The sequence below is a fragment of the Coregonus clupeaformis genome, chromosome 9 (genome assembly GCF_020615455.1).
Source record: "Coregonus clupeaformis isolate EN_2021a chromosome 9, ASM2061545v1, whole genome shotgun sequence".
Taxonomy (NCBI): domain Eukaryota; kingdom Metazoa; phylum Chordata; class Actinopteri; order Salmoniformes; family Salmonidae; genus Coregonus; species Coregonus clupeaformis.
In genome coordinates, this window is record NC_059200.1 from 41,706,242 (window position 1) to 41,734,161 (window position 27,920).

A 27,920-nucleotide genomic window follows, 5' to 3' on the forward strand; every position below is an offset into this window, starting at 1 on the left:
AAGGAGGTTGTCCGCATATAGTGAGACTTTCTGCTCTAAGCCCGCCCTGAGGATCCATGCAATGAATTTGGGAATAAAGCCAAATCTATGAAGGGCAGCTGTTAGGTAGTCACTCCCACTCGACACGGTCAAAAGCTTTTTCCGCATCGACCAAGACCACTACCAGCCTGGTGAAGTTGACGAAGGAGAGGGCAAGGTTTGTGATAAGCCAAACATCTGCACTGGTGGTCTGCAGAGGTAGACTTTGAACTTGTCAGACTGTGAGCCTAAAATAGCCCCTCTGTAGCAATAACCTGCATTGGCCTTGGTGGCCTTGATGAAAACAAATGACAGGGATACATGGGAAGGGGTGTAGTGATAAAACACTAGTTTTAGGTAGACAATGGATTGAATATATATATTCAAAAAAGTCTTGGAAAGGGAAAGGGGGATACCTAGTCATGCACCTTGTTACTGTTCTCACTGTCATTCACTGTACAATGGTGACCCAGTGTGGACAAAGTGTATTGTCATGACAGGATTAACTTTGTCTATGGAAAGGAGTCACTGAAATATATTACCTACAATTGTTAGGCTATGATAGGCCCATAGCTGCCAGAAGTAGTTTGGGGGGTGCTGTGATTTTTTTCTAGGACTGTGGGAACACATTTTTTGGTTAGCGCTACAGACTGCTATACTGGTCGGCTAATACAGGACTAGTAAAGGCCCAGTGCACTACTTTCGTGATTTTGTTGTTGTTGTTGTAATCCTGATTTTTCAGGGGATGCTGCAGCACCCTCAGCACCCGTACTTCCCACCACTATGGATAGGCCTATTAGCTCCTGACCTGAAATGATAATCATAGTGGCTGATTTTACACATGTTGTGTGATTTTAATTTCAGAATCATCTCTGTTTATTTTCCTTCTTTACAACGTTTGGGGATTTTGGGGATGGGGGAGGGTTGTTAGAAGTTAGTAGGGCTCTTTTTTTATTTTCTTAGTAGTACAGGATTAGGTAGGATTATTATATTATTTTTTTCTAAAGTCTGTAAACTGTGATTGACCAGTAGGTGGCGGCATGCACCTCTAACGTTTGTTTGAGGGCCTCCATTATACCATAATAGGCTCTGCATGGTCAATATGTCCTCTGCAGTGATACAGCCTCTGCAGAAGTCGTCTTGCCCTTCGCTGAGCAGAGCTGTTGTGAAGGAAGTTGTCAAGGAAGTGAACCCCGCCCATTTCTACAATTTCCCTGCTTAAAATGTGATTTTTAACCTAACCTTGAAATAAAACCAAAACGCACATTTTTATTTCATGTTATGTAATTTCTTTTTTTTGTGGCTGTGGAAACCTTTGTGCCTGTTGTTCACACGCATATCTGCCCTCTCATTAGCTAGAATGGTCCCACCTGATCTTGCCTTCTCCCGACTGCCTTCCATTTTAGAATACATTTATTTTCGTTGTTAAAGCGGCAACTAGAGTGTCTGGTCAATATAATGGATAATCTGTGTTTGCGACCATTTAATCACAGATGTAGATGTGCATTCGGAAAGTATTCAGACCCTTTCACTTTTTCCCACATTTGAAGTTACAGCCTTATTCTAAATTTGATAAAATTGTTTTTTTTCCCCTCATCAATCTACACACAATACCCCATAATGACAAAGCAAAAACAGGTTTTTAGAAATGTTTGCACATTTATGAAAAAACAACAACTGAAATATCACATTTACATAAGTATTCAGACCCTTTACTCAGTACTTTGTTGAAGCACCTTTGGCAGCGATTACAGCCTGGAGTCTTCTTGGGTATGACGCTACAGGCTTGGCACACTTGTATTTGGGGAGTTTCTCCCATTCTTCTCTGCAGATCCTCTCAAGCTCTGTCAGGTTGGATGCGGAGCGTCGCTGCACAGCTATTTTCTGGTCTCTCCAGAGATGTTCGATCGGGTTCAAGTCCGGGCTCTGGCTGGGCTCTCAATCCTGACTAGTTTCCCAGTCCCTGCCGCTGAAAAGGATGATCAATGGAAACAGGATGCACCTGTTTTTTTCTTCATTTTAGTCATTTAGCAGACGCTCTTATCCAGAGCGACTTACAGGAGCAATTAGGGTTAAGAGCCTTAAGAGGGCACATCGACAGGGTTTTCACCTAGTCTGCTCAGGGATTCGAATCAGTGACCTTTCGGTTACTGGCCCAATGCTCTTAACCGCTAGGCTACATGAGGCAAGTCAAAGTTTGGACGCCGAAGTCTGCGCTCCTTCGTCAGTGATTGGTCAAGGGTACTACTCCTAGTTTGTTGTCATGCAACGAGATTACTTGTTTTTATGTTTTGAAAAATTCACCTGAGAAATACTGCCCCAAACATCTTAGCTAGATGTAAAATTGCTCGACTAAGACCTCCTCGGCAAAAACGTCAAAATTAATGACAGATTTCTTGATTTATCTTATATTAATTCGGATTATTTTGGAAGTGTTTCTGGTTATGTTGTTGCTACAGCGGCTCAAGACAAGAGGGACAAACAACGGTAATCTTGCCACTTTTTTCTTGTTTTTCAAGCGAAGGTCTTTAGGGAGTATGACAGCACAGACGGACGCTTCGCCAAGCCGAGTTTGGCTAGGAGCAAACCGAACCTATGTATGCGGACGCTTTTAGGTTTACTGCTCGAACACACCCATTGTTTGCTACAAAACAATTTGGAAATGGTCCTTGCTATTACAAATCCTTGGGATTTAAGTTAACATTTAAAATGCTTAAGGTTAGGTAATGGTTATGGTTAAGGTTAGGGTAGGGTTTAGGATGAGGACTTCCTAGCCTGATGCCTAATTCCGCTGCTCTTCTTCTTATCCTTTGGTATTATTTTATTTAAAAAAATGTATAGGTGCATGCCGCCACCTACTGTATTGGCTGTGTATCAGCCTACTATTCTGTAGTATGAATTCATTACACTTTGTGAAAAAATTGCCCTACCAACTAACCCTACACCCATTAAAACCTCATCACTATTCCACTACTTTGGCCCTATCTGATCCTACACCAGGCCAGCAGCCTGAGAGGACGGGACACTATTGTTCAAAACACCTTGTAACTCTTCTGCAGTAAAATCTCGTACAATAAGTCCTTCTCTGCAGCTGCCACCACAACATCTATCCCTTCCTGCAGTACAGTTGACATCCATGGCCATGAACGCCAAAAAACCAACCTTAGTGAAGGTCATGTTATTCCTATCGCTCTCTATTGACCTCGGCCTACTCACAGGGATCCTCTTAGGATCCCTTACCCTGGACCCATCTTCCTCTACTACTCTCTTCACTCCCTCAGCATACAACACCTTCTGCACTACTCTGATCATGGCAACTTCAACCTGCCTTTCTCTCACCGGACACCTCTGATCTCCAGCACCATGGGTACCCTACAGTTTCCACACACAACTTTTTCCACCGAAACTACACATTCCTTTGTCTCATGTCCTCCTGCACATTTCTCACATCTAGGAATCTCCCTCCTACACACTGCTGCCACATGACCATAAGCTTGACACCTAAAACACTGTAATGGATTTGGGACAAAAACGGACACATCCTAACTTGACTTTATCTGGTATAAACTCTGCATCGGAACTCAATAGTACAGACAGTGTCTTCTCTGTTTCACCACACTCTCTCCCGGGTCTACATCGCACCAAACGGCTGGCGTCACAGATACCGGGAATCTTCAACTTTAGTTGGCCCTCCTCAACACTTAACACCACTCCAGTTATCAAATCAAATCAAATTTTATTGGCCACATGCGCCGAATACAACAGGTGCAGACATTACAGTGAAATGCTTACTTACAGCCCTTAACCAACAGTGCATTCATTTTTTATAAAAAAGTAAATAAAACAACAACAAAAAAGTGTTGAGAAAAAAAGAGCAGAAGTAAAATTAAATAACAGTAGGGAGGCTATAATACAGGGGGGTACCGGTGCAGAGTCAATGTGCGGGGGCACCGGCTAGTTGAGGTAGTTGAAGTAATATGTACATGTGGGTAGAGTTAAAGTGACTATGCATAAATAATTAACAGAGTAGCAGCAGCGTAAAAAGATGGGGTGGGGGGGCAGTGCAAATAGTCCGGGTAGCCATGATTAGCTGTTCAGGAGTCTTATGGCTTGGGGGTAGAAGCTGTTGAGAAGTATTTTGGACCTAGACTTGGCACTCCGGTACCGCTTGCCGTGCGGTAGCAGAGAGAACAGTCTATGACTAGGGTGGCTGGAGTCTTTGACAATTTTGAGGGCCTTCCTCTGACACCGCCTGGTATAGAGGTCCTGGATGGCAGGAAGCTTGGCCCCAGTGATGTACTGGGCCGTACGCACTACCCTCTGTAGTGCCTTGCGGTCAGAGGTCAAGCAGTTGCCATACCAGGCGGTGATGCAACCAGTCAGGATGCTCTCGATGGTGCAGCTGTAGAATTTTTTGAGGATCTGAGGACCCATGCCAAATCTTTTCAGTCTCTTGAGGGGGAATAGGCTTTGTCATGCCCTCTTCACGACTGTCTTGGTGTGTTTGGACCATGATAGTTCGTTGGTGATGTGGACACCAAGGAACTTGAAGCTCTCAACCTGTTCCACTACAGCCCTGTCGATGAGAATGGGGGCGTGCTCAGTCCTCTTTTTTTTCCTGTAGTCCACAATCATCTCCTTTGTCTTGGTCATGTTGAGGGAGAGGTTGTTATCCTGGCACCACACGGCCAGGTCTCTGACCTCCTCCCTATAGGCTGTCTCATCGTTGTCGGTGATCAGGCCTACCACTGTTGTGTCGTCTGCAAACTTAATGATGGTGTTGGAGTCGTGCCTGGCCATGCAGTCATGGGTGAACAGGGAGTACAGGAGGGGACTGAGCACGCACCCCTGAGGGGCCCCCGTGTTGATCATTGTGGCAGATGTGTTGTTACCTACCCTTACTACCTGGGGGCGGCCCGTCAGGAAGTCCAGGATCCAGTTGCAGAGGGAGGTGTTTAGTCCCAGGGTCCTTAGCTTAGTGATGAGCTTTGAGGGCACTATGGTGTTGAATGCTGAGCTGTAGTCAATGAATAGCATTCTCACGTAGGTGTTCCTCTTGTCCAGATGGGAAAGGGCAGTGTGGAGTGCAATAGAGATTGCATCATCTGTGGATCTGTTGGGGCGGTATGCAAATTGGAGTGGGTCTAGGGTTTCTGGGATAATGGTGTTGATGTGAGCCATGACCAGCCTTTCAAAGCACTTCATGGCTACAGATGTCAGTGCTACGGGTCGGTAGTCATTTAGGCAGGTTATCTTAGTGTCCTTGGGCACGGGGACTATGGTGGTCTGCTTGAAACTCCTTTCAATGGCGCCCTGCTCCGGAGAGTCACAGTTCTTGTCCCCAGTCGCATGGTGCGGAGCGCATGCTCCCCCTGGACGGCAGAAACGCAGAAAATCAACACGATTCCACTTTGAGTCACCGACCCAACATTCCCCAACCTCTTCTCCACCCAACCTGACACCACATATGGAACAGCCAGAAGGCAAGGATCCATTCTCTCCAAACATCTCACTCCCACTGGGCAAAAAAACATCTTTATCACCATCGGGACGAGGCTCAAACTTGGCGGTCTTCACCGCATCTGCAACCGCAGTTAGTTCATCCTCACTCTCGTCATGTTCAATTTCCTTCTGCAGCACTCCATATTTACTCTTAATATGTTCCACTTTATTAATTTTTTTCCCCTGCTCGCCATCTTACCAACCTCAATGGGTTCCCCTGACTCCATCTCCAAGTCTGACATCCATTCAGGCCTACCCGCCATCTTGTGACTCATGACCGTCCCCTAACTACAGATCTGCACGCAGTGAACCTGCAAGGGAGGCTGGGAAAGACAACACGTAAAATCCCCCAGTTCACGGGTTGTCCTTCCGCTGCTCTGTTGTTCGCTACATACACTGAACAAAAATATAAACACATGTAAAGTGTTGGACCCATGTTTTATGAGTTGAAATAAAAGATCCCAGAAACTTTCCATACGCACAAAAATATTATTTATTTAAAATATCCAAGTTAGGAGTTTCTTACATCCCTGTTAGTGAGTATTTTATCCTTTGTCAAGATAATCCATCCACCTTACAGCTGTGGCATATCAAGAAGCTGATTAAACAGCATGATCATTACACAGGTGCACCTTGTGCTGGGGACAATAAAAGGCCACTCTAAAATGTCACACAACACAATGCCACAGATGTCGCAAGTTTTGAGGGAGCGTGCAATTGGCATGCTGACTACAGGAATGTTCAACAGAGCTGTTGCCAGAGAATTGAATGTTAATTTCTCTACCATTAGCCACCTCCAACGTTGTTTTAGAGAATTTGGCAGTATGTCCAACCGGCTTCACAACCGCAGACCACGTGTAACCACGCCAGCCCAGGACCTCCACATCCGGCTTCTTCACCTGCGGGATCGTCAGAGGGGGGTGGGGGGTGCGGAGGAGTATTTCTGTCTGTAGTAAAGCCCTTTTGTGGGGAAAACTCATTCTGATTGGCTGGGCCTGGCTCCCAAGTGGGTGGACCTATGCCCTCCCAGGCCCATCTATGGCTGCGCCCCTGTCCAGTCATGTGAAATCCATAGGTTAGGGCCTAATGAATTCATTTCAATTGACTGATTTCCTTATATGAACTGTAACTCAGCAAAATCTTTGAAATTGTTGCATGTTGCGTTTATATTTTTGTTCAGTATACTTTAGTCTGAGACTGCCATCGTTGATGTCGTTTGTGTTGACGAGGGGCGTTGTACAAAACAAAGTCATAACCAATCAGAGTATCAAAGACAATGACACATTTTCAAACCACTGCTTTACCCATGTGTGTTCAGGCCCTGGCCCGACTCATCGATTTCTGACCAATCAGACGGCCTCGAATGTGTTGGCGTTCGGTGAAGGGTCAGGGAGATACTCAGATCCAGACTCATTGCAGAGAAAAAATTTCTGTGGGCGTGGCGTTTGGTTAGAGCAAGGGGGTTTTCTCATTTGACAAAAAGACCATCCTTTCTCCTCCATAACTTGGAAGCTGATAAGGTCGTGTGGTCGAGGAGTGTGTCAATTCGTCAGTAGGCTAACGGGAGTGTCCTCCCCTCCTTGATACCATAGCCACATTTCATCGAGGATACTCAGATACTCATGTGTATCCTACACCCCCGTTGAATCAGCTTTTGCTTTGTCAGAGGAGAAAAACACGCACACGTTCAAAAATAATGCTACTTATTGTTTTATCTATAAAATGTCTTGCACAACTAACTTAATTAGTTTTGATCACTTTACACATTTATTTTGGGATCCACCCCTGTAAACATAATCTGCCTAATGATTTACGAGTAGAGAAGGACCATATCATTTCAAGCAAGCGCATTTTCATCCACGTTCACTCTCTTCGACGACTCTCCTCGATTAATTTTGACCATAATCAAAAGGAGGCGAGAGAGGACGCAGGAGGTGAGCCCATCTAATTGATAAAGGGCCAAGGTAGCCAGGCAAGGCAAGTCTCAAGGATCCCGGATAGCGCTAATCTTTTAGAAACGCATACACTACCCATCATCCCCAGCTGCCATTACGCAGACCAGGAAGAACGTGACGCTAATTCTTCCATGGTACACAGTAGCTGTATTTTACAATATCATAACTGTAGTACTGTGATTTTTGCTGGAATCCTAACGGTCGAGTGGTGAGATAATTAAGCGTACTAGCAACACAGTTTGTGCGCGAGTATGGTTCGCTTATGTTAGCTTGCTAGCATTTCTGATAGGTCGTTTGTTGCTATTAAGTATTATTTCGACGGGGCCCAAAACGCGGTAAAAACATCCAAGGCAAATGAAGCATTAGCCTGTGAAATTAGATTAATTTTTTTGTTTAACAAGTGTGAAAGCGTCTTTGCTCGTTTGTTATTGATTAAACTACCAAACCAGCTAAATACGTTGTGTGGGTTACCGTAGCAGGCAAGGTGGCGCTGTCTTTGCTCAATTAACTTGAGTGAATTCTTACATGGGCTTAAACATGTTTTACTTACTGTAATGACCCAACTCTGTCTCTGTCTCTGTCTCTGTCTCTGTCTCTCGCTCTCTCTCTCTCTCACACACACACATACCCCCATTGCCAATTAGCTAGTCCTACAATGGCTTATATTATGACATTGTTTTACCACAATCATATATTCATTCATGCCATTCTTTGTTTTTGTAAACTTTTGTTTTATGTAGAGCAGAACGTTCCCATTCTCATTTAATCATGCTCTAAAGGAAGAAAACAAAGACCCTTTCAGGCTCGGACAGACCAGCAGGTCTTTTGTAGGAGCATACTCATGTCTTTGAAAGCCAATGAAAATGGGCTCATTATTATCTCAAGGAATTGAGTGAAGGGGAGGGGAGTGTGTGTCACTCAGTGAGAATTAGGCTCTGCCTGAAACCGCTCAAAATAAGAGATATTGGTTGATGTCTCTCTTAGGAGTACATAAACATATTTGTGTATACCATGCAATATTACTTTGATGTGAATTTCTCTTTTACACCCATCTATAGAATAGTCTTGGGATTTATTTGAAGGATTTCTCTCTTTTCAGTGACAGTCTTCCTGGTGTGAGAGCGATAAGAGAGGCAGTCAGGATGAGTGGAGCTGCGCTGGGCATTGAGATAGTGGTGGTGTTCTTCCTGGCTCTGTTCCTGCTGCATCGCTATGCAGACTTCCGTAAGCAGCAGAGGATGGTGCTGTTTGGCACCTTGCTGGCCTGGTACCTGTGTTTCCTCATCGTCTTCATTCTTCCTCTGGACATCAGTACGGTTAGTACTATTGCCCTCATTCACCACCAAAGCTCCATCTTATCCATTCCCTTTTTCAAGAAACTCCTAACTTGGATGAAAATGGTGACCCGTAACTTGGTGTGTCTGTGTGTTTGCAGACCTTTCTGATATCAAATCCAATTTTATTCGTCACATGCTTCATAAAACAACAGGTGTGCATTAACAGTGAAATGCTTACTTACGGGCCCTTTCCAACAATGCAGAGAGAAAGAAAGTAGAGAAATAATAGAAAAGTAAAACACATAATAATAAAAGTAATAATAGATACACAATGAGTAACGATAACTTGGCTATATACAAGGGCTACCAGTACCGAGTCGATGTGCAGGGGTATATATATATATATATATATATAAACATTTCACCTTTATTTAACCAGGTAAGCCAGTTGAGAACAAGTTCTCATTTACAACTGCGACCTGGCCAAGATAAAGCAAAGTAGTGCGATAAAAACAACAACACAGAGTTACATATGGGGTAAAAAAAAACATAAAGTCAAAAAAAAAATATATATATATATATACAGTGTGTGCAAATGTAGCAAGTTATGGAGGTAAGGCAATAAATAGGCTATAGTGCAAAAATAATTACAATTAGTATTAACACTGGAATGCTAGATGTGCAAGAGATGATGTGCAAATAGAGATACTGGGGTGCAAAAGAGCAAAATAAATAACAACATAGGGATGAGGTAGTTGGGTAGGCTAATTTCAGATGGGCTGTGTACAGGTGCAGTGATCGGTAAGGTGCTCTGACAACTGATGCTTAAAGTTAGTGAGGGAGATAAGAGTCTCCAGCTTCAGAGATTTTTGCAATTCGTTCCAGTCATTGAGGTAGATACAGTGGGGGAAAAAAGTATTTAGTCAGCCACCAATTGTGCAAGTTCTCCCACTTAAAAAGATGAGAGAGGCCTGTAATTTTCATCATAGGTACACGTAAACTATGACAGACAAAATGAGAAAAAAAATCCAGAAAATCACATTGTAGGATTTTTTATGAATTTATTTGCAAATTATGGTGGAAAATAAGTATTTGGTCAATAACAAAAGTTTCTCAATACTTTGTTATATACCCTTTGTTGGCAATGACACAGGTCAAACGTTTTCTGTAAGTCTTCACAAGGTTTTCACACACTGTTGCTGGTATTTTGGCCCATTCCTCCATGCAGATCTCCTCTAGAGCAGTGATGTTTTGGGGCTGTCGCTGGGCAACACGGACTTTCAACTCCCTCCAAAGATTTTCTATGGGGTTGAGATCTGGAGACTGGCTAGGCCACTCCAGGACCTTGAAATGCTTCTTACGAAGCCACTCCTTCGTTGCCCGGGCGGTGTGTTTGGGATCATTGTCATGCTGAAAGACCCAGCCACGTTTCATCTTCAATGCCCTTGCTGATGGAAGGAGGTTTTCACTCAAAATCTCATGATACATGGCCCCATTCATTCTTTCCTTTACACGGATCAGTCGTCCTGGTCCCTTTGCAGAAAAACAGCCCCAAAGCCTGATGTTTCCACCCCCATGCTTCACAGTAGGTATGGTGTTGGGGCGGCGCGCATTTGGCCCAGCGTCGTCCAGGGTAGGGGAGGGAATGGCCGGCAGGGATGTAGCTCAGTTGGTAGAGCATGGCGTTTGCAACGCCAGGGTTGTGGGTTCGATTCCCACAGGGGGTATGAAAAAATTAAAAATAATGTATGCACTAACTGTAAGTCGCTCTGGATAAGAGCGTCTGCTAAATGACTAAAATGTAAATGTGTTCTTTGGATGCAACTCAGCATTCTTTGTCCTCCAAACACGACGAGTTGAGTTTTTACCAAAAAGTTCTATTTTGGTTTCATCTGACCATATGACATTCTCCCAATCCTCTTCTGGATCATCCAAATGCACTCTAGCAAACTTCAGACGGGCCTGGACATGTACTGGCTTAAGCAGGGGGACACGTCTGGCACTGCAGGATATGAGTCGCTGGCGGCGTAGTGTGTTACTGATGGTAGGCTTTGTTACTTTGGTCCCAGCTCTCTGCAGGTCATTCACTAGGTCCCCCCGTGTGGTTCTGGGATTTTTGCTCACCGTTCTTTTGATCATTTTGACCCCACGGGGTGAGATCTTGCGTGGAGCCCCAGATTGAGGGAGATTATCAGTGGTCTTGTATGTCTTCAATTTCCTAATAATTGCTCCCACAGTTGATTTCTTCAAACCAAGCTGCTTACCTATTGCAGATTCAGTCTTCCCAGCCTGGTGCAGGTCTATAATTTTGTTTCTGGTGTCCTTTGACAGCTCTTTGGTCTTGGCTATAGTGGAGTTTGGAGTGTGACTGTTTGAGGTTGTGGACAGGTGTCATTTATACTGATAACAAGTTCAAACAGGTGCCATTTAATACAGGTAACGAGTGCAGGACAGAGGAGCCTCTTAAAGAAGTTGTTACAGGTCTGTGAGAGCCAGAAATCTTGCTTGTTTGTAGGTGACCAAATACTTATTTTCCACCATAATTTGCAAATAAATTCATTAAAAATCCTACAATGTGATTTTCTGGATATTTTTTCCTCAATTTGTCTGTCATAGTTGACGTGTACCTATGATGAAAATTACAGGCCTCTCTCATCTTTTTAAGTGGGAGAACTTGCACAATTGGTGGCTGACTAAATACATTTTTCCCCACTTAAGTGCCTTCAGAAAGTATTCAGACCCCTTGACTTCTTCCACATTTTGTTACGTTATAGCCTTATTCTAAAATGGATTAAATAAATATAAATCCTCAGCAATCTACACACAATACCCCATAATGACAAAGCGAAAACAGCTTTTTAGAAATTCTAGCAAATTTACTACAAATAAAAAACTGAAATACCTTATTCTACCTGTGGTAAATTCAATTGATTGGACATGATTTGGAAAGGCACACAACTGTATATAAAAAGTCCCAAAGTTGACAGTGCATATCACAGCAAAAACCAAGCCATGAGGTCGAAGGAATTGTCCGTAGAGCTCAGAGACAGGATTGGGTCGAGGCACAGATCTGGGGAAGACTACCAAAACATTTCTGCAGCATTGAAGGGCCCCAAGAACACAGTGCCCTCCATCATACTTAAATGGAAGAAGTTTGGAACCACCAAGACCCTTCTTAGAGCTGGCCACCCGGCCAAACGGAGCAATCGGGGGAGAAGGGCCTTGGTCAAGGAGGTGACTAAGAACCCAATGGTCACTCTGACAGAGCTCTAGAGTTCCTCTGTGGAGATGGGAGAACCTTCCAGAAGGACAACCATCTCTGCAGCACTCCACCAATCAGGCCTTTATGGTAGAGTGGTCAGACGGAAGCCACTCCTCAGTAAAAGGCACATGACAGCCCGCTTGGTGTTTGCCAAAAGGCACCTAAAGGGTAAATGCAGATAGTCCTGGTAGGTATTTAACTAAACTATTTAACTAAACTATTTAACAGTCTTATGGATTGGGGGTAGAAGCTGTTCAGGGTCCTGTTGGTTCCAGACTTGGTGCATCGATACCACTTGCCGTGCGGTAGCAGAGAGAACAGTCTATGACTTCGGTGGCTGGAGTCTTTGACAATTTTCAGGGACTTATCTTCCTTTGTCTGTGTGTTTGTTTGGACCTTTCAGACAATCTACAAGCAATGTAAGATTGATCATGAAGAACATGCCTCCGTATCCCCGGTGACCCCACTGCTCTCCAATCAAACTGCAGGAAACGCAACTACGGCCACACCCACTAAAAGGTTAGTGCCTAAGTCATCATATGTTCACGTGTCATAGGATTAGGTTCAGCACTCAGGGGAATGACATGACAGGTCAGGATTTGGTTGAACAAAACACTAGCATGTGCAGTAGTTACCAACGACCAGGGAAGAGGGTCCTAGACAGAAAGTAGAAGGCAGGAACCACTGCTGTAATTCAAAACATGAGACCGTGTTTTAGCCGTCTTCTCAAACCGGTTTTGCAGAAGCTGATCTAAATAAGATTACCAGGCAGATTTTTATTTATCTTCTGTCACACATTCATTTGCAACAGCTAAAAGTCCACTCTCTTCCCATCATGAAATGTCAAGTACGTCGGGTCATTTTTATACTGAACAAAAATAGAAACGCAACATGCAACATTTTCATTGATTTTACGGAGTTACAGTTCATATGAGAAAATCGGTCAATTGAAATAAATTCAATAGACCCTAATCTATGGATTTCACATGACTGGGAATACAGATATGCATCTGTTGGTCACACAATGGGCATCAGGATCTCGTCACTGTATTTTTGAGCATTCAAATTGCCATTGATAAAATGCAATTGTGTTCGTTGTCCGTAGCTTATCCCTGCCCATACCATAACTCCACCGCCACCATGGTGCACTCTGTTCACAACATTGACATCAGCAAACTGCTCGCCTCCACAACGGCATCCACATGGTCTGCAGTTGAGGCCGGTTGGACGTACTGCTAAATTCTCTAAAACGATGTTGGAGGCGGCTTATGGTAGAGAAATGAACATTAAATTATCTGGCAACAGCTCTGGTGGACATTCCTGCAGTCAGCATGTCAATTGCACGCTCCCTCAACCCCTCAAGACATCTGTGGCATTGTGTTGTGTGACAAAACTGCTCATTTTAGAGTGGCCTTTTATTGTCCCCAGCACAAGGTGCACCTGTGTAATGATCATGTTCTTTAATCAGCTTCTTGATATGCCACACCTGTCAGGTGGATAGATTATCTTGGCAAAGGAGAAATGCTCACTAACAGGGATGTAAACAAATTTGTGCACAAAATTTGAGCAAAATAAGCTTTTTTTGCATCTGGAAAATTTCTGGGATCTTTTATTTCAGCTCATGAAACATGGGACCAACACTTTACATGTTCCGTTTATATTTTATTTTTTTCAGTGTAGTTTTGCTTGACTGTAGTTATGTACAGTGTTTTCTCCCTGACAGTCTGACATATTACCCTAATAGTCTATACAAGGCAAACATTGGGGTTTTAATAAGAAGATCAACGTTTATGTGCTTTGCTCCAGTATCAATGTTTTTGATTCCTCCTAAATAGGTCACCATCAGTATAGCAGTAGGTAATAGCATCAGCTTTTGTCATTTCATTCCCCTCCAGATGTTGATTTCTTCAATGTTCCCAGACCTTGCTAACTGCATATCAACACTGTTTGTATGTTTTCCATGACAGTGTTCCAAAGGTGTGTTACAAGCCATGGAGCTATATTCCGGATGGAATCATGCCTGTGTTCTGGAGGGTTGTTTACTGGACATCTCAGTGTCTCACCTGGTGAGTGCTTGACACTGTTTGGCCTTGTATTTAATTGTACTAGAAACACTACTGATCAGAAATGGTCTCGAAGTTTGTTCATTTTGACTGATTTACTAAGAGACAGACAGACCGACCTTCCTTACTAAGTCAACTATCTGCCTCTGTCCCAAAAAAGCACACTCTACACCTGCCTTACTCCAGATCTTGTTGGCTTTGCAGGCTGCTTCTGCCCTTCATGCAATCGTATGCACGCTCGGGGGGCTTCTCCATCACTGGGAAAATAAAGACTGCACTGATAGAGAACGCCATTTATTACGGGACATACCTGCTCATCTTTGGATCGTTGCTTATCTATGTGGCCGTACACCCTCAGTGGCACCTCTCCTGGTGAGTGCACAGCAACATGGACAAATTAGACTTGAGGTTTGGAAAGTGGGCTGTTGACTACAAAAAAAAAAAGTTCACATTCAGCATTTCAACACATTGTATTCTACACGACACAGTACTAACATAGAAAGGTAATTAGAAGGAACCATGTATGTCTCACTTAAATTTGGTTTGGTCTGTCCCCCTGTCTCTCTCCAGGTATGAGCTGCAGACAATAGGTATCACTGCAGCCAACACCTGGGGCCTGTTCCTGCTGGTGCTGTTGCTGGGTTATGGCCTGGTGGAGATTCCGCGTTCCTATTGGAACGCCTCGCGGCGGGGACACCTGCTCATCAAGACCTACTTCAAGGCAGCCAAGCTGATGACAGAGAAGGCTGATGCAGAGGAGAACCTAGAGGATGTCATGGAGGTAGGGAATGGTTTCTGCTCTGACTACAAAATGTAGACATTATAGCGGTCTGTTTCTTAGAAACTTTAATTGATGTCCTTCTCTATTTGCTGTGGATCTGTTTTAGGAAGTGAGAAAAGTCCAAGAATCAATCAAGTATAACCACCCACTGAGGAAGTACATCGATACTATTCTTAGAAAGGTAAGATTAAAGAAGGACAAAGCTTCACAAACAAAGAAACAATGACATATTCTTAGTGAAGAATGTGGAGCCCAACCCCACAATGTTATTGAGTGATATGTGTGCACTCTCTCCACTCCATGTGCTTAAAGGGAAGATTAAACAAGTGAGGAATGTGGAGTGGCCTGAGAAAGTCCAGTGCCTTTGTTGATCCTAACCATAAACTTAGCTAGAGGTCCCATTATGGGGGTCTAGAGTCCTCTATCTATCACTATGATCCTAACAGAGTTTTCTCTCTTAGTGCCCTGTGGAGTACCAGGAGAAGATGGGCAGAAACATGGATGACTATGAGGACTTTGATGACAAACAGAACACCTATCCTAGTGAGAAGAACCTGGTGAAGCTTCACAAACAGGTAACATTAAGAAATGTACACAGTATTAGCTAGTCGACAGTTTTATTTTGCAGACATTTTATTGTTTTCTTTGTCATTTTGCTGACTATATCCAGACTTCTGTATAGGGTGCATCCATTTGAATTCAATCACTTTTTGACAGCACCCCTTTTGATTTGAACGAAACCTTCCATACATACACTATATATACAAAAGTATGTGGACACCACTTAAAATGTGTGCATTCTGCTATTTCAGCCACATCCGTTGCTGACAGGTGTATAAAATCGAGCACACAGCCATGCAATCTTCACAGACAATCATTGGCAGTAGAATGGCCTTACTGAAGAGCCACCTTTCCAACAAGTCAGTTAGTTAAATTTCTGCCCTGCTAGAGCTGCCCCAGTCAACTGTATGTGCTGTTATTGTGAAGTGGAAACGTCTAGGAGCAACAACGGCTCAGCCGCGAAGTGGTAGGTCACACAAGCTCACAGAACGGGACCGCCGAGTGCTGAAGCGCATAGAGCGTAAAAATCGTCTGCTCTCGGTTGCAACACTCACTACCAAGTTCCAAACTGCCTCTGCAAGCAACGTCTGCACAATAACTGTTTGTCAGGAGCTTCATGAAATGGGTTTCCATGGCCGAGCAGCCGCACACAAGCCTAAGATCACCATGCGCAATACCAAGCGTCAGCTGGAGTGGTGTAAAGCTCGCCGCCATTGGACTCTGGAGCAGTGGAAACGTGTTCTCTGGAGTGATGAATCATGCTTCACCATCTTGCACCATCTGCCAGGAGAACGAACGCTACCTGCCCGAATGCATAGTGGCAACTGTAAAGTTTGGTGGAGGAAGAATAATGGTCTGGGGCTGTTTTTCATGGTTTGGGCTAGGCCCCTTAGTTCCAGTGATGGGAAATCTTAACGCTACAGCATACAATGACGTTCTAGACGATTCTGTGCTTCCAACTTTGTGGCAAAAGTTTGGGGAAGGCCCTTTCCTGTTTCAGCATGACAATGCCCTCGTGCACAAAGCGAGGTCCATACAGAAATGGTTTGTCGATCGGTGTGGAAGAACTTGACTGGCCTGCTCAGAGCCCTGACCTCAACCCCATCGAACACCTTTGGGATGAGTTAGTCCACCCAGCAATGTTCCAACATCTAGTGGAAAGCTTACCCAGAAGAGTGGAGGCTGTTATAGCAACAAAGGGGGGACCAACTCCATATTAATGACCGTGATTTTGGAATGAGATGTTCGACGAGCAGGTATCCACATACTTTTGTTCATATAGTGTATCCTCTGTAGCTCAGCTGGTAGAGCACGGCGCTTGTAACGCCAAGGTAGTGGGTTCGATCCCCGGGACCACCCATACACAAAAAATTTATGCACGCATGACTGTAAGTCGCTTTGGATAAAAGCGTCTGCTAAATGGCATATTATTATTATTATTATTATGTAGTGTAGGAATAACATTTACATTTCAACTTTCAAATTGTACCTCAAAGATGGTTGGAGGTCCACACATCAGAGAATGTTGACTTGAATGGGAATATCCATAGGAAAAATATAGAAATTATATAAATATAGATAATAGAATAGACATGACCATTTAAGTTGAGACTGTGGGTGGACCGGCGGCCATCTTTGTGGTAGGAATTAGAAGTTACAATTTCAATTTCAATGGTGTACAAGCAACACTGCAGTGGTCTAAAGGGATAGGTCCATTCTATGATTTTTATTTATATGATTGAAATGACACTCATCCTTTATTCCATCTGAGATTACACGTTTTTAGATCATTTACGTTAAAGGTTAAATGTCATAATTTGTATTACATAAAAAAATATAAAAAATAGTTTGACAACCCTGTTTTGTAAGCTTTTAAATTATATCAAACTCAACTGTTTATCTTTTCCAGTGATGAAGTCATGGATGTCTCATGGTATGGTTGGGTATGCAAAATGGGTCAACTTTGAGCACCTCTGTTTTGGCATTTAGGTCTAAAAAGTCACTTTCTGACCACTTGGAAAGTTTTATTTAAATCAAAAGGGATGCTGTCAAAAAGTGAATGAATTCAAATGGATTTACTCTAAACCCTAATTTGAGGATGTGGTTCTTTGTGAATGGTCAGGTGATCTACGCAGTGCAGAGGCACAACAGGACCCATGTCCAGTGGCAGATCCTCCTGCAGCAGGCTATGCACCTGGAGGACGTGGCCAAGAATGAGACCAGCTCAGCCCACCAGTTTGTCCACAGCTTCCCCTCCACAGAACCAACTAGCTGGCTCAGCCCATACTTATACACTCCTACTGTAGGTGGGTCACACAGCTCCTCACAGTTCACACCTTCTGGGTCAACTCTACAACTGATGGTTCACTCACACCTACAAACAAAACACGAAGCAGATTTCACTTCTTTGGAAAACAGCCCTAATGTTGGAAACAAACATCATTATGTTGACATCAAGAATCATATTTATTTATTTTCCAAGCTATAGCACACAATATTTTACATTCAATAGGTTATTTAAAGGACCAAAGTGTTTGGTTAGCTTTGTGTTTTCATTTTTACCATGGACAAAAATATTGCGATACTGGTATTGTCACACCCCTACTGTGTGTCTTCCATTCCTCTCCTCACTTGGGATTTTACTCAATTTCTAAGATCCTTGGAGAGCTTATGTGTTTAATATGTTGTTCTTCTCCAGAGTGGTACTGGGAGTGCCTGCTGAGACAGTGGTTCTACCGGCTGCTGGCTGTGGTACTGTCTCTGTTCTCTGTGGGTGTGGTGTGGTCTGAGTGCACCTTCTTCAGCATCCACCCGGTCCTCTCACTCTTCGCTGTCTTCATCCAGCTCGCTGAGAGAGACTACAACTATTTGTACATCGAGGTGAGACGCCAATGGAAAGCAATTACCAGTGTACTACTGTACTAATTGGTGTATCTGGTAATATCTGTATAGAAAGAAAGTTGCACACTCTATACATGCTCCCAACAACGTTATCTTATCTGATCATATCAACATCCAGTGTGTTCCTGTTGTGTATGTATAATTAAATTGCAGGTTGTCAGGTCTCTCACGTGAAGGTTATTGTTTTGTCCACTAGATGGCGTGCTTCATCACCATCTTCTTCCTGTGTACCTGCGTTTACTCCACTGTGTTCCGGATCCGAGTGTTCAACTACTACTACCTGGCCTCACACCACCAGACTGACGCCTACAGCCTGCAGTTCAGTGGCATGTAAGTGACTGGGTGGTAGAGCGAAGTGAGGGGAGGAATGTGGGTCTGATTGGACAGCATTAGCTAAGTATTAATCTCTTGTAAACATTTCTACAGTACCAGTCAGAAGTTTGGACACACCTACTCATTCGATTTTTCTATATTTTTACTATTTTCTACATTGTAGAATAATAGTGAAGACATCAAAACTAAGAAATAACATATATGGAATCATGTAGTAACCATAAAAGTGTTAAACAAATAAAAATATATTTGAGATTCTTCAAATAGCCACCCTTTGCCTTGATGACAGCTTTGCACACTTATGGCATTCTCTCAACCAGCTTCACCTGGAATGCTTTTCCAACAGTCTTGAAGGAGTTCCCACATATGCTGAGCACTTGTTGGCTACTTTTCCTTCACTCTGCCGTCCGACTCATCCCAAACCATCTCGATTGGGTTGAGGTTGGGGGATTGTGGAGGCCAGGTCATCTGATGCAGCACTCCATCACTCTCCTTGGTAAAATAGCCCTTACACAGCCTGGAGGTGTGTTGGGTCATTGTTCTGTTGAAAAACAAATGATAGTCCCACTAAGCCCAAACCAGATGGGATGGCGTATCGCTGCAGAATGCTGTGGTAGCCATGCTGGTTAAGTGTGCCTTGAATTCTAAATAAATCACAGACAGTGTCACCAGCAAAGCACCCCCACACCACAGCATTCACCCACACCGCGTCTTACATAGACATAGCGGTTGGAACCAAAAATCTCAAATTTGGACTCCAGACCAAAGGACACATTTCCACCAGTCTAATGTCCATTGCTCGTGTTTCTTGGCCCAAGCAGGTCTCTTCTTCTTATTGGTGTCCTTTAGTAGTTTTTTATTTGCAGTAATTCGACCAGGAAGCCTGATTCACACAGTCCCCTCTGAACAGTTGATGTTGAGCTGTGTCTGTGACTTGAACTCTGTGAAGCATTTATTTGGGCTGCAATTTCTGAGGCTGGTAACGCTAATGAACTTAACTTCTGCAGCAGAGGTAAATCTGGGTCTTCCATTCCTGTGGCGGTCCTCATGAGAGCCCGTTTCATCATAGCGCTTGATGGTTTTTGCAACTGCACTTGAAGAAACGTTCAATGTTCTTTAAATTTTCCGTATTGACTGACCTTCATGTCTTAAAGTAATGGACTGTCGTTTCTCTTTGCTTATTTGAGCTGTTCTTGCCATAATATGGACTTGGTATTTAACCAAATAGGGCTATCTTCTGTATACCCCCCTACCTTGTCACAACACAACTAAATGGCTCAAACGCATTAAGTAAAGAAATTCCACAAATTAACTTTTAAGAAGGCACACCTGTTAATTGAAATGCATTCGAGGTGACTACCTCATGAAGCTGGTTGAGAGAATGCCAAGAGTGTGCAAAGTTGTCATCAAGGCAAAGGGTGGCTATTTGAACAATCTCAAATATACACTGCTCAAAAAAATTAAGGGAACACTAAAATAACACATCCTAGATCTGAATGAATGAAATAATCTTATTAAATACTTTTTTCTTTACATAGTTGAATGTGCTGACAACAAAATCACACAAAAATTATCAATGGAAATCAAATTTATCAACCCATGGAGGTCTGGATTTGGAGTCACCCTCAAAATTAAAGTGGAAAACCACACTACAGGCTGATCCAACTTTGATGTAATGTCCTTAAAACAAGTCAAAATGAGGCTCAGTAGTGTGTGTGGCCTCCACGTGCCTGTATGACCTCCCTACAACGCCTGGGCATGCTCCTGATGAGGTGGCGGATGGTCTCCTGAGGGATCTCCTCCCAGACCTGGACTAAAGCATCCGCCAACTCCTGGACAGTCTGTGGTGCAACGTGGCATTGGTGGATGGATGGAGCGAGACATGATGTCCCAGATGTGCTCAATTGGATTCAGGTCTGGGGAATGGGCGGTCCATAGCATCAATGCCTTCCTCTTGCAGGAACTGCTGACACACTCCAGCCACATGAGGTCTAGCATTGTCTTGCATTAGGAGGAACCCAGGGCCAACCGCACCAGCATATGGTCTCACAAGGGGTCTGAGGATCTCATCTCGGTACCTAATGGCAGTCAGGCTACCTCTGGCGAGCACATGAGTGCTGTGCGGCCCCCCAAAAGAAATGCCACCCCACACCATGACTGACCCACCGCCAAACCGGTCATGCTGGAGGATGTTGCAGGCAGCAGAACGTTCTCCACGGTGTCTCCAGACTCTGTCACGTCTGTCGTGCTCAGTGTGAACCTGCTTTCATCTGTGAAGAGCACAGGGCGCCAGTGGCGAATTTGCCAATCTTGGTGTTCTCTGGCAAATGCCAAACGTCCTGCACGGTGTTGGGCTGTAAGCACAACCCCCACCAGTGGACGTCGGGCCCTCATACCACCCTCACGGAGTCTGTTTCTGACCGTTTGAGCAGACACATGCACATTTGTGGCCTGCTGGAGGTCATTTTGCAGGGCTCTGGCAGTGCTCCTCCTGCTCCTCCTTGCACAAAGGCGGAGGTAGCAGTCCTGTTGCTGGGGGGGGGGGACATTTGGCCCGTAACTTGCAAAGAGAGACGGTGGAGCTCCGCGTTCCACTCCTTGTTCTAGCATATCTTCATCTATTCTCTTAACACGTATGGACCCAGAACTTAATTGAGCAGCTGACCAATTAAGTGAGACTTTAGTTCTGGGTTAGCCAAGATTAGCTAAGTATCAAAGAGACAAAACGTCTGTATAAATCATGTATATGGTAAGAATTTAGGAAATTGACATTCAGAAAGTGGTATGTGTTTTTGGTTTTGCTGTATTTGTGGACAGAACTATACTGTATTTATGGACAGAACTATACTGTACAATGTCCATACCATCCCTTACTTTGCCCCAGGTATAGTTGAAGTCGGAAGTTTACATACACTTAGGTTGTAGTCATTAAAACTCATTTTTCAACCACTCCACAAATTCCTTGTTAACAAACTATAGTTTTGGCAAGTCGGTTAGGACATCTACTTTGTGCATGACACAAGTAATTTTTCCAACAATTGTTTACAGACAGATTATTTCACTTATAATTTACTGTATCACAATTCCAGTGGGTCAGAAGTTTACATACAATAAGTTGACTGTGCCTTTAAACAGCTTGGAAAATTCCAGAAAATGATGTCATGGCTTTAGAAGCTTCTGATAGGCTAATTGACATAATTTGAGTCAATTGGAGGTGTACCTGTGGATGTATTTCAAGGCCTACCTTCAAACTCAGTGCCTCTTTGCTTGACATCATGGGAAAATCAAAAGAAATCAGCCAAGACCTCAGAAAAAAATGTGTAGACTTCCACAAGTCTGGTTCATCCTTGGCGGCAATTTCCAAACACCTGAAGGTACCACGTTCATCTGTACAAACAATAGTACGCAAGTATAAACACCATGGGACCACGCAGCCGTCATACTGCTCAGGAAGGAGACACGTTCTGTCTCCTAGAGATGAACGTACTTTGGTGCGAAAAGTGCAAATCAATCCCAGAACAACAGCAAAGGACCTTGTGAAGATGCTGGAGGAAACAGGTACAAAAGTATCTAGACCCACAGTAAAACAAGTCCTATATCGACATAACCTGAAAGGCCGCTCAGCAAGGAAGAAGCCACTGCTCCAAAACCGCCATAAAAAAGCCAGACTATGGTTTGCAACTGCACATGGGGAGAAAGATCGTACTTTTTGGAGAAATGTCCTCTGGTCTGATGGAACAAAAATAGAACTGTTTGGCCATAATGACCATCGTTATGTTTGGAGGAAAAGGGGGGACGCTTGCAAGCCGAAGAACACCATCCCAACCGTGAAGCACGGGGGTGGCAGCATCATGCTGTGTGGGTGCTTTGCTGCAGGAGGGACTTGTGCACTTCACAAAATAGATGGCATCATGAGGAAGGAAAATTATGTGGATATATTGAAGCAACATCTCAAGACATCATTCAGGAAGTTAAAGCTTGGTCGCAAATGGTTCTTCCAAAAGGACAATGACTCCAAGCATACTTCCAAAGTTGTGGCAAAATGGCTTAAGGACAACAAAGTCAAGGTATTGGAGTCACCATCACAAAGCCCTGACCTCAATCCTATAGAATATTTGTGGGCAGAACTGAAAAGGCGTGTGCGAGCAAGGAGGCCTACAAACCTGACTCAGTTACACCAGCTCTGTCAGGAGGAATGTGCCAAAATTCACTCAACTTATTGTGTGAAGCTTGTGGAAGGCTACCCAAAACGTTTGACCCAAGTTAAACAATTTAAAGGCAATGCTACCAAATACTAATTGTGTGTATGTAAACTTCTGACCCACTGGGAATGTGATGAAATAAATAAAAGCTGAAATAAATTGTTCTCTCTACTATTATTCTGACATTTCACATTCTTAAAATAAAGTGGTGATCCTAACTGACCTAAGACAGGGCATTTTTACTAGGATTAAATGTCAGGAATTGTGAAAAACTGAGTTTAAATGTATTTGGCTAAGATATATGTAAACTTCCGACTTCAACTGTATATGTTTGTGTAACATGATATAATGTTAAATGTCTAATGTAGTCTTGTTGCTCTTTAGGCTGTTCTGCCGTCTGACCCCTCCTCTGTGTCTGAACTTCCTGGGTCTGATCCACATGGACTCTGCCATCTCCCACCAACTGAAGGAGCAGACGGCCTACACCTCTGTAAAACACAACACATTCTTCTGACACTGATAGAACGTATTCGTTGATGTGTTATTTTCCTCATATTGATGATACGTCACTTCTCTGCAGATCATGGGTTCTATGAGGGTCTTATCGTTCATCGCTAATGGTTTCTATATCTACTACCCCATGCTTATATTGCTGCTATGTATCGCTACCTACTTCAGGTGAGTCCAGCCTGCTGTTTAGATTATGAAATTACAATACATTTGTGGTGTAGATAAACACATCAATAATACTACGATACGGAATGATATCAACTTGCTATTCTACAATGAGTACTCCACCAATGACCCAAAAGGACTATCAGCACACATACATACTGTGCAAGAATAAGTATTGATTAATGACAGATCAACACTGTTTCTGTATGAACCCTTTAGCCTGGGTACCCGCTGTCTGAACCTCCTGGGCTTTCAGCAGTTTGTGGGAGACAATGAAATGACCTCTGACTTGATTGATGAGGGCAAGGAGCTCATTCGACGAGGTTTGGCCCCACTTGATCTGAATTAAAACCATTTGACAGTGGAAAAAGCTTTGGTTTTCTGTGTACGTGTTGTTTACTCAAACATCGGTACTTAGTGATTTCTCTGTGTTTCTGACAGAGAAAAGAAAGCGCCAAAGGACAGAGGATGGAGAGAACCGACGAAGGGTGAGTCCCTAGCTTAAATTTCCCATGCCCCTTTTAGTATGTGTGTTGGTTGCTATTTTTGCAGAGAAACGGATCAAGGTGTTAACGTCAGGCTTGTGCCTGTGTTCTAGGAGTGGAAGGAGCGCTATGGTAACACGCGGGAGGACACCGCCAGGAACAGGAATAGAAATGAAGCAGCAGAAATGACGGAGACTAACTACTCTGATACTGTCCCTATCCCTAACACTAACCCTAACAGACGTAAGTGAATGGTCGCAAAGCCTACTTAAATTACATTATGCTTGTTTTCTACAGTTTGGCTAGATTTTACTCATTGCTTTGTTAAACAATGAATCAATGTTTTGTTTGCTCTTGTAGTGTCATGGCTTATCTTGATGACACGAAGGATATCGACACCACAACTTCATAAAAAATTTTCTAAGTCCCTTATTGAATGTATCTAACTTTAACTGCGGAAGGCAGTGATATGGTATTGATCATAATTTTTTCATCAACAGAGGCGAAGTACTCTCGGACTGGCAGAGGAACAGAGAGAGACTCTATAGAACTTCTCGAGGACGCGGAGCCTTTGGACTTCAATGCAGAGACAGTTTCAGACGACCCTCTTGAAGCAGACTCCACCAGGTAAGAGGTCCTCCAGTCCCCACTCTATCTAAATAAGTGTGTTAGTTTCACATTCTGCTCTGCTGTGGACGATACCTGTAAGCAAATAGCACAAAGTGTGTGTTGTTAAACATATGCTCACTGTGCCTCTCCATTTTGCAGGCATGTACCAGGCAGGTACCTGTCCATGTCCTCGTCACGGAGCAGAATCTTTGATGATGTTTGAGAGGAGTAGCGAGGGAGAGTCGAAGGAACAGGAAAGCTAAATATTGCACATACATTTTCATCCTCCACTCATCCACCTTGCAGGGAAGACAATACGAAGGAGAGACGCTCTCTCAACCTCTGTGAATGTAGCACATGACCTCTATCTTCCTCTACACTATTGGCATGATGTATCTGCTGCCCCTCATCTCCAATAGCTTGTCGCCTGTCAGAACACTCCAGTGGCTGTTGATATACACTTCCCCATCAGGCAGATAGAGGTCCTCCCCTGTGCCAGCCAGTGTGCAGCATGTCATGAATGCAAATCCGTACCCCATTTGGGTTCATCACTGTTTCTCATCCGTTAAACCACGTCATCATTTCTGTTATTACTTATGCATGAATTTCCGTTCAAGGTCCTCTTCGCGTGGTACCCCCTGTGATCTTTACAATGTATGTATAAAGTGTGTCTTCCCTCAAAAATATGGTTGATGGGCTGAGTACATTGTTAATCATTTTGATGAGAAGATAAGTAATTACTACTAATTAAGTATCTTTTTGGAGGAAGACATATTTATACATTATGAAGTTGTATTTAACCCCTGGAAAGAAGAAATAGTGGAACAAATGATCAATGTTTCAATGAATTAGTATTTTGTTGCCAGTCTTATATTATTCTGGTATATGGATGGAAGGACAGTTCCTTCGGTCTGTTTCTGAAGCTGCTACCATAGAAACTGAGTGTACAGTGTATAGACCTATAGTCCTCGATTTAATGTGCAATCTATGTGATCCAGCCCACACTGAGTTAACTGAATTAACACATAGTGTTTGTACTGCCCATAGAGCTAAATCCTAACTTGAGATGCAGTATGTGTTCTTATCGTGCACGTGAATTGATGTGAGATCTGTGAAAATCGGATCTCAAGTTGGAATTCGGCCCATAATGCTAGCGATGCAATTGATGGAGGTCAACTGATACAAAAAATATATTTACCATTGCTCTTAATTGTGATGTATTCTCTATGTTCTATTCCGAGTGTCAAAATGACCTTTAAACTTTTGTTTAAAAATAGTTTTTTTGGAATTCTGTTGAAAGGCATGTTTAAAAATAATTTTCAATATTGTGTCATTAGCCATTGACTGCTTGATATTAGTAACGCCTTATTTATTGTCAAACCATTTGAATTGTAGGTGTTAAAAATTATCTACTGAAGTCTTTTTGGGATATCATTGTGCCATATTGTTTTATTTTAGTTGTTTACAAAAATGGCTAATTTAATTTTTTGTCCAGTTATGATTTCATTGTTTTATTTTAGTTGTTTACAAAAATGGCTAATTTAATTTTTTGTCCAGTTATGATTTCATTGTTTTTGGTTTAATTACTTGGCTCAAGTCGAAAAAGAAAAGTGACCTTTAAATGTATTGCATTTAAATATTTATTCTTACATTGTTCAAGAGGTCTTGCTGGAAGGTACTGTGAGGCAACAGGTCATTATGTCACTGAAATACAGTCTCAAACACCTTTCACAGCAGTTGACCTAGAAGTATGTCTTCATGTTGTGTCAACTTGAAACAACTACTATAACTGTATGAGCTTGGTTGGATGAGGAATTCGGTTAAGACACACACACAGTCAGTAGCATGCAGGTCAAATGCATGGTATTCACCTTTGAAGGAGTTGGACGATTATTCTAAAATCGTGTTTAATTGTTTTGTAATCTGCTGTAAATATTATAGATTTAACTATTCCCCCGTCTCTCAATGTCTTTGTTAATGATGCCCTCTTGTATATTTTGTTTTATTTTTATTATATGGTTCTATTAATATAGTAGACAAAGGTCAACACATGTACAACATGCTATTTATTGTAAATTAATTTAACGTCATCGGTTAACAATGTTAACGAAGGTCACTGGTAACCATGGGTAAAAAATGGTCTTGTCAGGTTAGATTCCCCTTTATCTCCTTACAATCTCTTTTTGTAAAAAGTAAGAAATGAATTAAAGTGATGCTCCCAAACGTTTGTATAATTTCAACCACTAGTTTTGAAAGTGGTTCTCACGAGCCAAAACGGGTCCCAGTTTTTTGTGTACTACGTCAACCAATTTTGTACTATGTCATCCATTTTGTATATTATGTTACATTCTGATTTTTTATTTTATGCAATTCCTATGATATGTTACGAATCCAATTCGTACAATATGTTACGAATTTGTTGTGCTTAAGATCCTGAACTGCATCTTTAAAGTAAAGTTCCTAATGAATTATATAGAAGAGTGTAGTGTTAGTGAGATGCACTACATGACCAAAAGTATGTGGACACCTGTTTGTCGAACATCTAATTTCAAAATCATGGGCATTAATATGGAGTTGGTCCCCCCCTTACTGCTACAGTGAGGGAAAAAAGTATTTGATCCCCTGCTGATTTTGTACGTTTACCCACTGACAAAGAAATGATCAGTCTATAATTTTAATGGTAGGTTTATTTAAACAGTGAGAGACAGAATAACAACAACAAATCCAGAAAACGCATGTCAAAAATGTTATAAATTGATTTGCATTTTAATGAGGGAAATAAGTATTTGACCCCCTCTCAAGCAAAAAGATTTCTGGCTCCCAGGTGTCTTTTATACAGGTAACGAGCTGAGATTAGGAGCACACTCTTAAAGGGAGTGCTCCTAATCTCAGTTTGTTACCTGTATAAAAGACACCTGTCCACAGAATCAATCAATCAATCAGATTCCAAACTCTCCACCATGGCCAATACCAAAGAGCTCTCCAAGGATGTCAGGGACAATATTGTAGACCTACACAAGGCTGGAATGGGCTACAAGACCATTGCCAAGCAGCTTGGTGAGAAGGTGACAACAGTTGGTGCGATTATTCGCAAATGGAAGAAACACAAAATAACTGTCAATCTCCCTCAGCCTGGGGCTCCATGCAAGATCTCACCTTGTGGAGTTGCAATGATCATGAGAACGGTGAGGAATCAGCCCAGAACTACACGGGAGGATCTTGTCAATGATCTCAAGGCAGCTGGGACCATAGTCACCAAGAAAACAATTGGTAACACACTACGCCGTGAAGGACTG

The 27,920-nt window shown here is 42.9% G+C and overlaps 1 protein-coding gene across 3 annotated transcripts; it reads left to right on the forward strand.

Annotated features, from left to right (window-relative positions):
• Window positions 1-27,196, forward strand: LOC121573862 (G-protein coupled receptor-associated protein LMBRD2B-like). 3 transcript variants are annotated; one of them, XM_041886214.2, is made up of 18 exons: window positions 1-196; window positions 8,575-8,791; window positions 12,418-12,533; window positions 13,982-14,080; window positions 14,282-14,449; window positions 14,648-14,858; window positions 14,965-15,039; window positions 15,320-15,433; window positions 17,542-17,725; window positions 18,118-18,299; window positions 18,517-18,650; window positions 23,240-23,345; window positions 23,436-23,533; window positions 23,750-23,853; window positions 23,972-24,018; window positions 24,129-24,258; window positions 24,516-24,642; window positions 24,784-27,196. In XM_041886214.2, exons 2-18 carry the CDS (start codon window positions 8,618-8,620, stop codon window positions 24,845-24,847), a joined length of 2,133 nt encoding a protein of 710 aa, XP_041742148.2. In that variant the 5' UTR covers window positions 1-196; window positions 8,575-8,617; the 3' UTR covers window positions 24,848-27,196. The 3 variants fall into 3 exon arrangements, with proteins under 3 accessions (XP_041742148.2, XP_041742146.2, XP_041742145.2); XM_041886212.2 differs by lacking the exon at window positions 1-196 and adding an exon at window positions 7,565-7,609; XM_041886211.2 differs by lacking the exon at window positions 1-196 and adding an exon at window positions 7,604-7,683.
• Window positions 27,197-27,920: the final 724 nt, after the last annotated feature.